General features: G+C 42.8%; 1 protein-coding gene across 4 annotated transcripts; it reads right to left on the minus strand.

Annotated features, from left to right (window-relative positions):
• Positions 1 to 92: 92 nt before the first annotated feature.
• LOC125303971 (ATP-dependent Clp protease ATP-binding subunit clpX-like, mitochondrial) lies at positions 93 to 15986 on the minus strand. Of its 4 annotated transcripts, none has more exons than XM_048257996.1 (15): positions 15968 to 15986; positions 14050 to 14121; positions 12401 to 12564; positions 12153 to 12267; positions 11820 to 11974; positions 11164 to 11323; positions 10817 to 10858; positions 4263 to 4439; positions 3846 to 4010; positions 3445 to 3533; positions 3014 to 3178; positions 2606 to 2908; positions 2324 to 2416; positions 1425 to 1531; positions 93 to 1232 (listed from the first exon to the last, which is right to left on the minus strand). In XM_048257996.1, exons 2-15 carry the CDS (start codon positions 14105 to 14107, stop codon positions 1142 to 1144), a joined length of 1884 nt encoding a protein of 627 aa, XP_048113953.1. In that variant the 5' UTR covers positions 14108 to 14121; positions 15968 to 15986; the 3' UTR covers positions 93 to 1141. The 4 variants fall into 4 exon arrangements, with proteins under 4 accessions (XP_048113953.1, XP_048113954.1, XP_048113952.1 ...); XM_048257997.1 differs by lacking the exon at positions 15968 to 15986 and adding an exon at positions 14501 to 14842 and having other exon boundaries at positions 12401 to 12561; XM_048257995.1 differs by lacking the exon at positions 15968 to 15986 and adding an exon at positions 14501 to 14842.
• Between the last annotated feature and the right edge of the window lie 224 nt (positions 15987 to 16210).

The following is a 16210-nucleotide window of genomic DNA, read 5'->3' on the forward strand; positions in this document are numbered from 1 at the left end:
TGCTCTTGGTTTGCCCACATCATGTGTGCACACTATTACAGTGATCACTTCAAATCCTAGAATCAATTCATTAAACATACAATGAAGACAACTTTTACAGATATACATTTTATTTACGTATTTAAACAATCATATCTATAAATTCTTTGCTTTTCCAAACTTAAGGGCATATAGGTTGTCGTGTTGACCTCTGAGGGAGAGAAAAAGAGCAGCAGGATCCTAAACAACTAAATGAATCAAAAAATAAAATAAAAATTAATCTCATTATGTACTGCACTTTAAAATCACAGAAATGGTAATGTGGTTCTTTTTGGATGCCATGTTTAACAATGTGAGATACAGTCGAGTTAATGGTGAGGAGACCCATGACAGCCTAGTGTAGCTCACACCTCCATCTCCTGCCATTCCTCAGCCTGCAGGCGACTAGTGCCGCTGGGGCAGAAGGACTCCAGAGGAGACATTTCAAAAGAAAACAATACTTTCTTAGCCATTTCAAAAACAGGTCATTATTTCTATCCGTGCTGGTTTTGGTGTGATATGTTCTTTTAGTATAAAGACAGCCTGGACATTAGCAACTCTACTGAGCAGAATAGCTTTAGATTCCATGTACCATTTTTAAAATGGTGGGGAAAATAACATCACAGTTATGATGTTTCTGGAATAGTATGCCCCAGTAAAAAGGGGCATGGTAGTAGTATGTACTATCTTAAATGAAAAGACTAAAATTCAAACATTCCTTTCCTACCCTATGCCTTCAAATGTATCATATGATCCCATTCAGGGCAATTCTTTCCCTTACTGTTGTCGCGACACACTTGAGGAAAGGAACAAAATACCCACAACGAAAATTATCTTTACACAGATAAAAATGTTAACAATCCCCAGAGATTGAACAGAACATAGTCAATGTGCATCCTTTTCCTAATGAGTCCAATAATCCGATAGGTAGAACCAAAAGAGCTGGGGAGGGTTGTTCGTGATTACTGAAAGAGAAGGTCTCTTGCATTAGCTAATATCTTCCTCAGTCTACCAGCAAGGAGCAGCAAGACCAGATCAGGAATCCAGATCTCCGCTCCATGACCGTGTACTACAACTCATTGTTTAATTTGAGAATTTGTGAAAATCACTGAAGGGTCGACAATCAGTTTTTGGCAGCGTCCGCCTGCCGTGGCCAGTTCTCCTCCTCCACTCCTGAGTCGTATTCCTCCTCAGCGGCGTCCTTGGCCGGCGCTCTGGTGAGGAAACCACAGGATTTTAGAGGAGGAACTTCTGGTGAGATGATAATTATGGTGTGTACAGGGATTTTTCAGAGGCTTCACTTGGAACTTCATTATTAACCTCTGTCCAATTGAGATGGTTTATAATGTTATGGTTGTGTACAAAATTCAGATATGTTATTTCAGAGTGAGAAAACTTCACTTTGCCTGATATACAGAGGATCCATCTTTCCTTGAACAACTTCTTGGTTCAGTTCCACAGCAACTATGTCAGAATGGGGCACCTCAAACATGGGTTCCAGTAGAAGTTTTTCCTGTCAAAGACATTCAAGAGCACCAAGATTTCAGACACACAGATTTTGAAACATTAAAAATATGCAGTATATATTTTGGGAAATTTCTCAGAAATTATGCAGTATATATCGGGAAATTCTCTATACAATCTTAGGCCCCGTTTACACGAAGGGAAGGCGCAGATATTTTCCTGCGGTTTGGCCTCTCATTTACACGAAAACCCCGTTTTTATCACAGAAAACGATTATTTCTAAAAACTCCGGCCAAAGTGGAGATTTATGATAACGCCGGTTATGTGTTGTCGTGTCAACTGGGAGAAACGGGGTTTTAGGTTCTCAAACGTCACATTACGCACCAGAAAATGCTTAACGTCATGTGAGTGCCCTATGTTTACAGTTTGTTTGGCTACTGATTATGGATGCTATTAAGGTGGTACACATTTTTACGTTTGTGCAAACGCTTTAGGCCTGTTTGCATTGGCAAATATCAATCAAAAGAGAAATAGGAAGTGATTTGTTTCTGTTGTTGCTAATTTCGGGATTCTGATTGCCTAACGTGGGATTGAGCTTCTCCTTACACTGCCACTGACAGGTTTGGCATGCTCTTGAACGGCATATATATACACGGGGAAACTTCTCTGAAAACTGACAGGTGTGCATGATGTTATTTTTGAAAACGGAGAGGGTGAAATGTCCGTTTATGAAAATAGCCGGCCATGTATAAATGTAGCCTTACTGATTGACGCAACAAAATGGTATTGCGTATGGGTCATGGGTCATGTAAGTGCTGTAAAGAGGTGAACATGTCTTTACCATGATTGACCTCAACCCTCGGGCTCCAGTCTTCCTGTCCAGGGCAAGTCGGGCGATGGCCCTCAGGGCGTCTGTAGTTACATTCAGATCACACTAGGAAAAAGTGGAAAAAGAGGAAAATATACAATTAACATTTGGTTCAATGTGCATCACAACTGTTCAGATATCTTGAATACTACTTTAAATAAGCAACTACATGTACATGTGCCAAACAAACAGAAATGAAATAAAATAAAATCAAAACAAATGAACATGCAAGGTCTAATGGTGGTCTGTGTCTACCTTATCCATGCTGAACAGGGCCTGGTACTGGGGCACCACGGCATTGCGGGGCTCCGTGAGAATGCGAACCAGCGTCTCCTCATCCAGGCTGTGCAGGGGCACCACCACAGGCAGACGGCCCACAAACTCAGGGATCATCCCAAACTCGATTAGGTCCCGGGCCTCCACGTGCCGTAGCAGTCGATCCTTCTCCTCCATCTCCGCCACCGCGTCCAGCTCCCCGCCCGTGGTGTTGGCCAGGTCTGCTGCCGCCGCTGCCCGCCGGCCCTTCCCCAGGTTAGACGGCGTTCCAAATCCCAGGTACTGCAAGGGAACAACGGAAGGTCACTGGTGCAAGTGACCACTTTCACAAACACCTAGGGATACTTAAGAGGCTGAATCTGAATGTGGCGGCCTTCTTTAGCTCACCTTCTCATTCTTCCTTCTGCTGATGATCCTGTCCAGGCCATTGAAGGCCCCTGATGCCACAAACAGAATGTTGGTGGTGTCCACTTGCACAGTCTCTCCCCTCAACTTCCTAGAATTCTTCTCAGGGACATTCACTATTGTGCCCTCCAGCAGTTTTAACAAACCCTACAGAGACAGAGACAGAGACAGAGACAGAGACAGAGACAGAGACAGAGACAGAGAGAGAGAGAGAGAGAGAGAGAGAGAGAGAGAGAGAGAGAGAAAACTGTCCATCACATGATTTCCAAGAATGGTCCGTCCAGTCAAGGCTATGAGGGTCGAGCTAATCAAATTAAGCCAAAAGCAATCTTAAATATCAAGGCGTTCACAGGGGTGGCCTAAAGCACACATCATTGGGAATGGCAGTGAGAGCAGAGCGAGTGCACTCCAACCTGTTGAACTCCTTCTCCCCCCACATCTCTCAGCTGATGGATTCCAGGAACACTGCCAATCTTGTCCACCTCATCCAAGAACACTATGCCTGCACAGCAAGGAGACTGCCATCACCTTCTGGACACTGGTTTATGATTGACTACATGACTAATCTATAATAAAATCAATAAGTCATAAATTCCCATTAGATAAGATATCAACATTTTGATGGATCAATTGGGTCAAGGGTGTGCAAAAGGTGAGTTACAGAAAATTCAACACACACTTGCACCCTAAGGCCCCAGAGCTCATCTATACCCAGGCTTAGGATGCCTTCTACCACAATCCATTCTGAGCACAGCTGTTTACAGAGAAAATCCACAGGACTTGAGGAAGTGCAACTGCAAAGCTCTTTTTTTACCTTGTTGGGCTTTATCTACTGAGTAGTTGGCATCCTGCAGTAGTTTGGCTATGACTGACTCTATATCTTCCCCAACATAGCCCGCCTGAGTCAGGGTGGTACAGTCACAGATGGCAAAGGGTACATCGAGGCATTTGGCCAAGGTCTGCGCCAAAAGAGTTTTACCTGCCGATAAGATATTGCAAACATTAGGGTCAAGTTCACTGTTGTGTCACACAAGTGGCATGTCTAAAATGTTTTCATTGCACGATATTGTTTATCAGTGACTCATTTCATTCAAACGAAAATAGAAATCGAGGTCAACCTCAATCAACATAAAAGATTTGTTTTATTATGCCAGTCTTATCCAGCTCAACTACTCCCTGTTTCAGCAGAACAATCATCAGAATGAATTATCAGCGCAAAGCCAAGACCGACCTGACCCAGTTGGTCCCAGCAGCACGATGTTGCTCTTCTCCAGTCTGATGTCACTCTGGGTGGAGTCTAGCACCTCCCCGCCCCTTTTCTCCTGCGGGCTCTGCTGAGTGGCCTGCTGCTGCACGGATGCACCCAGAGCGTTGCCATGAGGACTGATGCCCGCAATCTGAAGCAGCTCTGAGAAATAAAGGATTAAAAAATATATATATATACACAGTATATTGTTAGGATCGGTTAGGGTCACATGTTTGGGGTAGCACTGACTTACAGGCGGGTATGAGATGAAACACAGAATTATAATTTGATCGTTTCAGCACACTTCGAAGAGACCCACATTAGGTTAGTGTTCATGGATACTTATCAATGTGCATTTTAAGCCTTTTAAAACCGTAACTTTAATATAAACAGAACCAACATTAGGCTAAAACAGATCATCTTTTCAACACAGAATAAATTTGAGTTCAGGGTACCCAAGGTTAGTTTTAATTTCAAGTGATTTCAAAGTAACAACAAGAGGGGTAGGCTTTGATTTTTCGTAGGTTGATGTGTATATTTTAACTGGCTGCAGCCTTGATGTTGATGCTGCAGTTCAGCGCATGCGTGTGCATTTGTGCGTCTTGGCATACATGCTGGATGTGACATTGGGGGTGTGGCTGCATCGTCGATTCTACTTTTAAATTGAAGTTCGAGATTGAGATGTAATTTGAGCGATTTATATATATATATAAAATATATATATATATATATATATATATATATATATATATATATTTATATATATAAATAAATAACCAGTAGCAATTTTGCCCTGACTATTTCACCAAATCCCTAAAAAGTATTGGTCCAAAACGTCAAAGCACATTTAAAACAATGGCAGTTAACCAATCTGCTGAACATTAAAAACAAAAGATCTGCAAACATAACAGTATACACAAATATAATCAGTTATCAAAACTAATCCAAAAAGTAAAAAAATGACAAGAGACAGCAAATAATAATAATACAAAAATACTAAAGGGTGTAAACATAAAAAATAAATACTTAGAGTAAGGTAATGCCATCTATAGCAAATCAAGTCAGAATTAGTTGATCAGTTTTGTCTGTGTTATATTAGCTCTGTAGGTTTAGTTGTAGTAGGCCAGTGGGTGATTCAGGGTTTAAAAAAAAAAAAATCACTGCTGCTTAAATGTCACAGGTAACAAATAATTCTGACTGTCTGACTGAATTTTTGCAGAAATGTAGGCAGAATAGATTGTACATTTCAATCCAATTCAGGTTTGGAAAATACTTTACTCCAGTGAGCTGTGGGACACAGCATAGACGTCCAGTTTTACAGAAACAAAGAGATGTGCTGTAGAACTGCAGTACTCTGCATGTGGGCCCCAACTACAGTAGGCCTACTCATCTATAGAGTGGCAGCCTACTCAGCAGCTCCGTGTCTTAGTGTTTGTTTCTACGTCTTGTTTACTTTTTACTTCGCAACTTTTTGGATTACACACTTTGAGGAGTGTTTTTATTCTATCCTATGGATACGGACATATTACAACGCTCCAGCGACAGCAAGCTTGTGTACACAAGGAACCAGCTGATCGCACTACGACAGAATGCTGGCTGTGTTCGCGACAACATTCCAGAGGAACTGTGGTGCTTTTGGGGTTGCAGAGCGGGAGTTGACTGCCCTACAAGGAAAAACAGGACAATAGAGGAAGTGCATACAGTGCAAACCCCCTCCCCCCACTGGGAAAGTCAGACCACAACCTCATTCATCTCCAGCCAATGTACAAGCCCAAAGTACAGAGGCTACCAATTGCCACACGCACCTTCAGGAAGTGGACACCTGAAGTGGATGAGGCTCTGAGAGACTGCTTCAAGTGCACTGACTGGAGTGTGTTACAGAATGGAGAGGACTTAGAGGAGGTCACACAGTGCACAACTGACTACCTGAACTTCTGCATGGACATTGTTGTTCCCACCAGAACTGTACGCTGCTTTCCCAACAACAAGCCTTGGATAACCAGCAATGTCAAGACCCTTCTTAACAGGAAAAACATGGCGTTCAGAGAGGGGGACATGGCAGAGCTGAGGCGCGTGCAAGGGGAACTCAATTTCAAGCTGAAGGAAGCTAAGGAGGACTACAGAAGGAAGGTGGAACAGAAGCTCCAGGAAAACAACTTGAAGGAGACATGGGACTGCATGAAGGTTATCACTGGCCTAAAGAAGAACAGCAGCTCTGTGGAGGGGGACCTGGACAGGGCGAACCAGTTGAACCACTTCTACAACAGGTTTGACTGCCCTGCTCCAGCTCCAATGGCGGTGGTCTGTCCACCATCCCCCACTCCCACACCCCCTCAATACCAGTGCAACACTCACCTCCATCATCATAGGCTATCGTACCCCCACCATCACTGGATTTTGCACCCCTCCCCCACATGGCGATCATTAACAATGAGGTGACAACGACCTCAGTCAACAGCCATCAGACACACATTTCCCAGATGCACCCCTCACCATTACAACAGATCAAGTGACAGTCCAACTAAAGAAATTGCGCAGCAATAAAGCAGCAGGGCCTGACAGACTGTGTCCAAGGCTACTCAAGGCCTGTGCTGCTGAACTGGGGGAGCCACTAAAGCACATCTTCAATTTGAGTCTACGCCTTGGACAAGTTCCAACACTGTGGAAGACATCATGTCTTACCCCTGTCCCTAAGAAGCCACACCCTAGTGAGCTTAATGACTACAGACCTGTCACTCTTACATCACATGTGATGAACAGGATGGATCACTGCATGGGCCTACCGGGCCCAGGCCCAGGGGCCCAAGGGGTCAGGGGGCCCTGAAGCCGATGCCTTTGCATGGAATCATTGCCTCAATATCAACAAATCAGGATGGAGGCTATGAATCTGATTGAATTAAGTATTGGCCATCCCCAAAATGCACCAGAATACAGGAAATCACATCAAACAAATTAAAAAAATTCTGGGGGAGGACCCCCAAACCCCCTCCTCCCACATATAAGACAATAAGTATTAATTATTACATCTGGGCCCAGGGGCACGAAAGTTCATAATCTGCCCATGGTGATGAAGACAATGGAGCGATTAGTCTTAGGTATGCTCAGACCCCAGGTACGCCATGCACCAGACCCGTTACAGTTTGCATACCAGGAGAAACTTATCACTTATCTTCTACACAGGACACATTCCCACCTAGACAAGGGGAAAAGTGCTTTGAGAATCATGTTCTTTGATTTCTCAAGTGCTTTTAACACCATCCAGCCCCTCAGATTGGGAGACAAGCTCTTGCAGATGGGTGTGGACGCTCACCTGGGAACCTGGATTTCAGATTACCTGACCGAGCGACCACAGTTCGTCAGACTGAAGAACTGTCTCTCTGACACTGATCAGCAGCACCGGAGCGCCACAGGGAACTGTGCTCTCTCCAGTCCTGTTCACCCTGTACACATCTGACTTCTGCTACAACACCGAGTCATGCCACATGCAGAAGTTTTCTGATGATACTGCAATTGTGGGATGTATCAGGAACGGGCAGGAGGAGGAGTACAGGAGCCTGGTGGAGGACTTTGTGCAATGGTGCAAACTCAATCATCTTCAACTCAACACTTCAAAGACCAAGGAGATGCTGGTGGATTTCCGCAGGTCTAAGCCCACTCTGCTACCAGTCCACATTGATGGGGTCAATGTGGAGGTGTTTAGCACCTACAAGTATCTTGGTCTCCACCTGGACAATAAACTGGACTGGTCAGCCAACACTGATGCACTCTACAAGAAAGGGCAGAGCAGGCTGTACTTCCTGAGGAGGCTGCGGTCCTTCAATGTGTGCAGCAAGCTCCTCAGGATGTTCTACCAGTCTGTTGTTGCCAGCGTCCTCTTCTATGCAGTAGTATGTTGGGGAGGAAGCACAAGGAAGAAGGATGCGGGACAAATTGACAGGCTGGTAAGGAAGGCTGGCTCTGTAGTGGGAGCTGAACTGGAGTGCATCACTTCACTATCTGACAAAAGGACCCTGAACAAACTGATCAACATCTTGGACAATGAGCGTCACCCACTCCACAGCACTATTGTTAAGCAGAAGAGCCTGATCAGCTGGAGACTTCGCTCACTGCCTTGCACAACAGACAGACTGAGAAAGTCATTTGTCCCCAGGGCCATTGAACTGTTCAATGCTTCACTTAAGGGAAGAGGAGAGATAGACTTCTCTGCATAGTCTGTCTGCCTCTTCACCCCCTCCATGATACTGTCTGTCTACTAGCCACTTTTACCACTGTCCTTCTGCCTCACTGTGCTGCGTACATATGCATAACCCCTCCCTCCATGCCACAGCCGAACTGTGGCCACACTTATACCTTTTCTTAAAATAGTTAAATATATAGATAGATAGACTTTACTTTTGCATTGTTGCATCACCATGACCACTATCACCATTGCACTATCACCATGACACTCATTCACACAGAGCACCTTACCTTACCTTACTATGCACAGAGAATCACAGGCTCAGTCCCTGCCTCAGTCATTGCAAGCGCCTCTGACTGATTAATCACCACTATGTGGATACTGTTTTTACAATTGATTTAGATTAAGTGTTAGTTAGTATCATTTGTATTTTAGTATATTCTTTATCTTCTACTGTCCTTATTGCTTAGTTGTGTTTTACTTTAATTACTCTTTCTGCCATTAAAGAATGTGTTTGTGTTGTCTGTATGCTGCTGAGACCTTGAACTTCCCCTGGGGATCAATAAAGTATCCATCTCTGCATGAGGGTGCATTTTTGCAAAGTTAAACAATTTGTGAGCTTCTAAATGGGCTAGATGCTATATACTTGAAGGTAATTTAGCAAATGTCTATCCTTATCAAGTTATGTGTCTATGTGGCTATGAATATGTGAATATGAGACATAGCCAATAATTTTAGCATTAAAAGGGACGCATTTAGCTTAGCATACCCTTCTAAAAATACCTCAATAGCAGTGCATAGGGTGTGTCTGTATGTTATAGGGTAAACATGCCATTGATACGGTTGGCCCCAGTGCAGGGCCTGTAGACATACCCAAAGTAGGTCAGGCTCAACTTTACAGCACAGCTGATAAAATACACTAATCATCTGGCTATCTTCCCAGTAACCCAGCTGCACTGATACACCTGAACATAGCAAAATAGCACACATTCACATGCACGCATACACAAAGTTAGAAATGTATGCTGTTTTTGTCCTCAACTGCACGTATACAAATAACAGAATGTCGTTGATGCAGCAAACATAACTGACTGGATCTGGGGATTCTGATTAGTGCAATTAATGCAATGCCACTCTCACTAATGATACTGTTATTATGTCATAAGACCAACCTAATTTCTAAGCCCAGCTGCCTAGGAGCTAAAATGTCATTCCAGTGGAGCGAAGTCCAAGTTTTAAATATAACCAGCTTGAGAGGGTCCAGGAGGAGCTACTGAATGAAGGCCGGGTGACAGACAGTGGGTCCCCAGACTGGTAAACTAGGTCACAGGAATACAGTAGTTTCCTTACATAGGTCAACATCAGCCTTCGTCTTCACCTTTCACATCCTAGGCCTAGTTTATACTAGTTTATAAGTTTATTTAGTTTATAATAGAACATATTAACAGATCTCATCTGTCTAGATCTACAGAAGTTGGGCATTTTTGTTGCATCAGCACTACAGATAGGGCAGGCTTCAAGCACACAGCCAAGGGGCTGATGTTGTCCAACAACAAATGGAAAAATAAACAAGTTCACTTCTACTCAATCACCTTATCAAGTTTCCTTTTCAGCAAACATGCAGAACAGAGAGAATGGTCATACCACTCATCTTGAGTTATGATTTGGAAAATGTCTTTTCAGACTCTTTATCCAAAAGGCGCCCTAGCGGGCTAGCCTGGCCACGCCTACCTAGAGCTCCTTTCAGAGAGATACTAGTCTGGAACACCATCGTTCACTAACGTTTCCATCGGCAAGTGGCTGTGGTAAACGGTGGTAGCAACGCCTACAAACATCAAACATTGCAGTTGGTAGAATGTGTACATTTATTTACAGCAAAGGTAGGCCCACATACATTGTTTCCTGACTGCCAGTGCTGTTTAGTGTCAGTTTGTAAAGTTCAGGCAAAGATGGAAGAATCCCTGATTAATGTGATTGGTTAGGCTGGACCAATGATTTGGAAAGAAAAGGGATCCCAATTGTGAGTGACCAGACTCTATTCACTTCCTGAATGAGTTTTGTTTACCAGGCTATGGTGGGGCTACTCAGATACCTAAACGCATCTGGTGCTTATTCTGACTGGAGCATAAATCACCTTTAATACCTCCTGAGTGTGTGACGATGTGACACAAGCATACAGACATGTCTGTAATATTTGGCATTTGTACAACCACAAGGGACCAAAATAATAAAACAAAGTAAATCAAATAAAGACAGAGAAATGGGTAAATGGTGTCAATTGTAGTGTCTGAAATGTGCCGGTGTAGTCTATTGGACATGGACTAGACATTATGTGAGGTGGAACTAGCAGAACACTTACTTGTGAATCTGTATTCATCCTCCCGTCTTCTGAGCTCTAGTTCTACAGAGAGAGGGGGACAGTTATCTTACCGTGGCTACTGGGACTACAACTGTACACCAAAAACCGTTAAATGCTCTGATTCCATGAGGACGGGAACGCGTTCCTTCCCATGAAGGTAAAATGCCTTTCGCTGCTGCCTTCCATCGGTCATTACTCATTGGACAAATGCCAAACCATACAGACAAACACACTTCAACATGGAACTGGGGAGCTTTCACAGGTCTAGGTACAATGAGCGGCGCATTAACACAGTCAGCTGACAGCAGAGCAGCAAGTGTGCGTTTCCATGCGAGAGCTCTACCCACCCCGTGGAGTGAGGGAGGTCTGCTTCTCCACCTCCACCTGCTGCCGGCCTCCTGCAGGGATGTTGTTGTAGATTCTCTTATAATGGTTATACACAGCTACTGCCAAGACTTTCTTGGCATAGGACTGGCCAACAACATACTTATCGAGGTAGGCATAGATCTGAAAAAATAAATCAAAGACAAAAAAAAAAAAAAAAAAGGATCAATTATGATAGATAGTAGTGATGGGCAAATGAAGCTTTGGTGACCCACTAAATCACAGCAGTGTGAAGCTAGCAACAGTAATGAAAAAAAATCAATATGGCTGCCACATGTAGATTTTTCAACATAAAAGTCCTTACCCAAACCAGTATATGTAACCAAAAATATTGGTTTGCTAAGGACTTTTATATTGAAAAATGTATGTGTGGCGGCCATCTTTTCAGCTAGTGTCGCTAGGTTCACACTGCTGTGGTTCAGTGGTTCACCAAAGCTTCATTTGGCCATCACTAATTGATAGCTGAACTGGTAAAACTATTGTGACTGACTTAAAACTTTGGGACAGGCAATGAAATGTATTGATTGATCTATGTATGACCGAAGGAAAAAAAGCCAGAGCCACAGTTCAAACATCTGTGTACATTTGAGAAGATGTGAAGTCTGGAACCAAAGCTTACCTTCTTAGGGGGAGGAGGTGGCTTCTGTGCAAAGGCCAGTTTGACAGCTTCAGCAGCAGATTCAGCCTCCTTATTCAGACCTTTTTTGGAGTCAGTCTCTGACAGCACCACAAAAAAGTGGTGACATTTTTCACATTTCACAAACCGCGTTGAAGCTGACAAACACAAAAAAATATTTAGGCAAGAAATACACTGTTGCAGAACAATTAACTGCTCCAAATGTACAAAGGTATTACATCTCTTAGACAACTGCACACAGATAAATCACCCAAACTTTGCCATAGTCCTCACAGAAGGATATCTACATGAATCTTTCATATGAGTGTCACTTACAGACGAAGGTCTCCACGTGAGTGCAGGGATCTCCACACTTTGGGCATCGGAGCTGACCGCCTCCCTTGCCAGAGCCACCAGAGCCTGACAGCCTCTTGCCTTCAGTCATACTTTTCTGCAGAACAAAATGTCAAGCTGAATTACAGTACTCAAGAAATACATTTGTCTTCGAGAAACTTAAAACATGAGCAGACACATAAACAGATGCAAAATACGTCCAACAAAAATTACCGTAGGAAAAGGCATACCTTTGCTCCATCACCTGAGCCTTCCTTAGTGGTCCCATCTTTTGAGGCAAAACACACAACAGTTTCCGAGAATGACCTGACACGCACTGAGGGAGGTAGGTGGGTGTCACGAGATACTGGTCTGCATAAGGCAAACAGCTGAACCCGTGAACTGGAGAATCCTGCTGTAGGACATAGAACATTTAAGTCACTCCACACAGTACAAACAATCATATCCGCTTCACTACAAACACAGACAAATACCTGGATATAATGACGACCGTGGTGAGCATTTAAGAATTCAGTTGGACATAATGTGAAACGCTGTTAAAAATGCACATTTACACGTTGTATGGTAGGCCTATATATAAACATGGACAACAAGGAGGCGGACATTGTGCGGACTTTTGCCCATCAACAGCCCCCTCTCCCCTGGACAATTGCCTGTTAAGGTGTCCATGACCATGGCAACCTTGACAGGGACAAACATTTACCTCAGGTTTTAACAAAATGTACCGATACAATTTTAAAGATCATAACAACCGATCAATTCAAAACAGTTCAAAATCATTGGTAACTCATCCAAAACAGTTTTCTGTCCAATAGTGTGATGTCCAATCAAAAACGCATGATAATTTGCTATACAAATTTGCTGACAACTTACTAAACTGTAGTTCTTTAGATGTTAACAGGGTTTAATAAGTAACTGAACATGTATTGTATACAAATATTTAACTGTATACTAATGCTGATGGCAAGAAACATTTGTTCCAGGTATCCAGGGGCATTCTGAAAAACGTCTTACATTGATTGTGAAATTGCAGGCAACAGTGCATTGACATATTTAGAATTATTTTTCGAAGCAAATAATATTAAAATGTTCCTCAACTTCAAAGTCTGCATTCCAAATCAGTAGCCTTTGCACCCCTCATCAGCATACTTGCTGACATGTATGGGCAGGGGTGTAGTGGTAAAATAAGATGTGGGTAAACTATGAATTCTGTGATCACGGTAAGGTGGACTGTGCCATGTGGTATCAGATTTGTAAAAAAAAAGGCATTCAGAACATGTTTGATATTTTCCAATGTTTATAACAATACCAGTGGTATTAAATGGTTGCTAGAGTGTTGATGAGAATTTGGATAATACAGTGGGATTTTAATGTTAAAAGTTACAATTGGTAAATAAACTCTTTTGAGAGGTGGATAAACTCCATTTCTGAAATTTCAGGTGGATAAATTGTGTTTACTTGCGTTTAACCACCACTACAGCCATGTTTATGGGGGTATCGCTTCAGAGGCGTTACATAAACCCTCCTCAACTATTTCACAACCCCACTGGATATTATGCCACAGAGGAACGTGTCTACATAATTATTGGAACAAGCACATTTTTAACACTGTTAATTGGAGTATATTTTATTCATACCAAGTTCCAACAGGCTGTACAGGGATAACCCATAAACTGTATAAAATAGGGATAACCATGTAATGTATCCAACTTACCAGGAATGTTACATATATGACTTAATAAGCTAGAGAAACTTCATCAGACTGAGGCGGACAAGAATAATTCCATCCCTAGCTAATCATTAACGTTACGTAGCCTAACCGAAATGAATGAACGTTCATGTCAACTCTTAGACAATTAACCGGAACGTATAAACGTACCTTTCTGTGCTGTATTAAGAAGTACCCTCGCAGCAGACGTGCATGTGCAGCAGGACATGTTTCTGTCAAGGTCTGGGAAAATTCAGAAGCACATTATGACGCTTGAGGTTGGTGCTTTGATGCACACAGAATCACAAACACTACACCAAGCGCAAATTAAAGCTCAACAATTGTGAGTGATCTGCTACTGGTTCTGGTAATCCTATAGGCCCATGCCTATGGAAAGAGAAGGAAATTCATACCAGCAGAGTGGAAAACCACTGGCTAACCATAGAAACAGCTAGGTTAGCATTAGCAGTCAGGGACGAGCTAGTTAGGTTAAAACCACAACACCCCATAACATGCATCGTTTCCAAAGTTAAACATTCAAATGGAACATTGCATACAGAGGATTGAGCATACCTCGATAATGAGGTTTGGTTCTAATAGATTCACAAGTGTCGTCACTTACTGGTTTGTCCGAGATAGGACCAAATAAGTATATGGCAGGATTTCCACCAGCACTTCGTTAGCTCGCCAGCTAGCAAATAATGTTAGCTAAATTATTTCGTCGAGTCACTGTGTGGATATCACGGATAACGTAACACGGACATGAAATATGTCATGCCAATGTCACAGTATGCAGATCGCATGAGTCTCTCTCACTCAGTTATCTCACTGTCAAGGGCCTACTTTTGTGATGTAACCTCTGCTGTGGTGAACTAGGTCGGCCAAACCATAGACCTAGGGCTAGTTATCAAAGCGGCTAGTTTAAGTTGCGTAGACGGGTCCCTTGATGACTGTTTGCATCACATGGTACAAAAGGGGAGGGCAAGGTGTTTTTCCAAAGATTGTTAAGGCGGAGCAAGATGTTTCATCAGAAGCCACTTCCGGGAACCCGGATCGCACGAGGGGGGGTCAAAATCCCCCTTTATGCAGAGCAGAGGCAGCGACTGCTCCATTGAAGTCTATGGGCATAGCTCAGAATTTCACCACATATGCTAAGGTCTTGGTTCTATAGAGTTAGGAATGTGAATTTCGGGCACGTTTTCATGATCCTCAAACCCTTCTGAACATTTCAGGTACATTTTTAGCATTTTTGAGCATTCCAGTCTGGAGAAAATCAACCTTATATCAGGTGTGCGCCGGTTATTTATGCAGCTGCTGTTGGCCGGTTGCAACGTACGCTCGTCAATACGTCATCGACACGCCTCTTTATGCAGACAGGATTCGATCCCCATTTCGCGCCCATAGACATGAACTACGACGAAGTATCTTGCTCCACCTTAACGGTCAGTGACCGAGGTATAATTCATGTTCACGATTCATATTCAACAATGGGAAAACCCATTTTCGGGGTGTTTCGTTATTTCATTGTTCAAATACGTGAAATTTGGTTTTTCTGAAAATGAAAGTTGAACAGATATATCATTGTCCAAATAGGCGAACGCACGGAACCGTCACCTTATACCATTCTCAACTTGGAAAATGAAAATAAACAAGGAAGTTGGGAGACAGGGGAAAGTGTCAAAATAAAAGTTGCGTATCTTGCTCCGCCTTAACAATCTTTGGTTTTCTGGTACCATGGGACCTATCTTCCGGTCCATGGGAAAAAAAATTATGAACGGGAGTTAATGGAGAGATAACAATAATTTTTTGGTCCAGTTTGAATTGTGCCACAAATTTCACATATGATGTGTGTGAATTTAAAAGATAATTTTTCACGTCAAAAAAAAAGCACTGTTGTTCGATAGACTTCAAAAGTTATGTTGGTTTTGTGCGAATCCACTCAGTGGACTACATTTCTCGTCTCGAACGATGTACGTCACCAACGTAATGAAACGATAAGAGCTGTTATGCTAGTTAACGGTTGCATCTTGCTGCCTGCTATGTCACTTAACAGTATGTAATGTACAGTCTATGGACGAATACAACTTACCTGATGTGTTTAATCCTCTGACTCATGGTATTTTATTCGGCAAGGAAAGCCCAATTAAGACCTGTTGCTGGTATGCTTGTACAATCTAGTGTGGCTGTGAATGAGCTAACGTCACTAGCGCGACTGTTGGGTTTGTAGTCGTAATCTTTCACAATGTTGTAATTCAATAGTTACAAAACAAACTGCAAATGTCTTTACATGAAAAATTGTCTTTAAAATTGAAAAACATCATATGGGTAATTC

This window comes from Alosa alosa, chromosome 11 (genome assembly GCF_017589495.1).
Source record: "Alosa alosa isolate M-15738 ecotype Scorff River chromosome 11, AALO_Geno_1.1, whole genome shotgun sequence".
Taxonomy (NCBI): domain Eukaryota; kingdom Metazoa; phylum Chordata; class Actinopteri; order Clupeiformes; family Clupeidae; genus Alosa; species Alosa alosa.

What these genes read in the sequence shown, in the direction of transcription:
- LOC125303971 (XM_048257996.1), bottom strand. Translation starts at nt 14,107, where the DNA reads ATGTCCTGCTGCACATGCACGTCTGCTGCGAGGGTACTTCTTAATACA. An exon ending in TCTTAATACAGCACAGAAAG is followed by an intron (nt 12,565 to 14,049) that starts GTACGTTTATAC and finishes TATGTCCTACAG; the next exon opens with CAGGATTCTCCAGTTCACGG. An exon ending in CACCTCCTCCCCCTAAGAAG is followed by an intron (nt 11,324 to 11,819) that starts GTAAGCTTTGGT and finishes TTATTTTTTCAG; the next exon opens with ATCTATGCCTACCTCGATAA.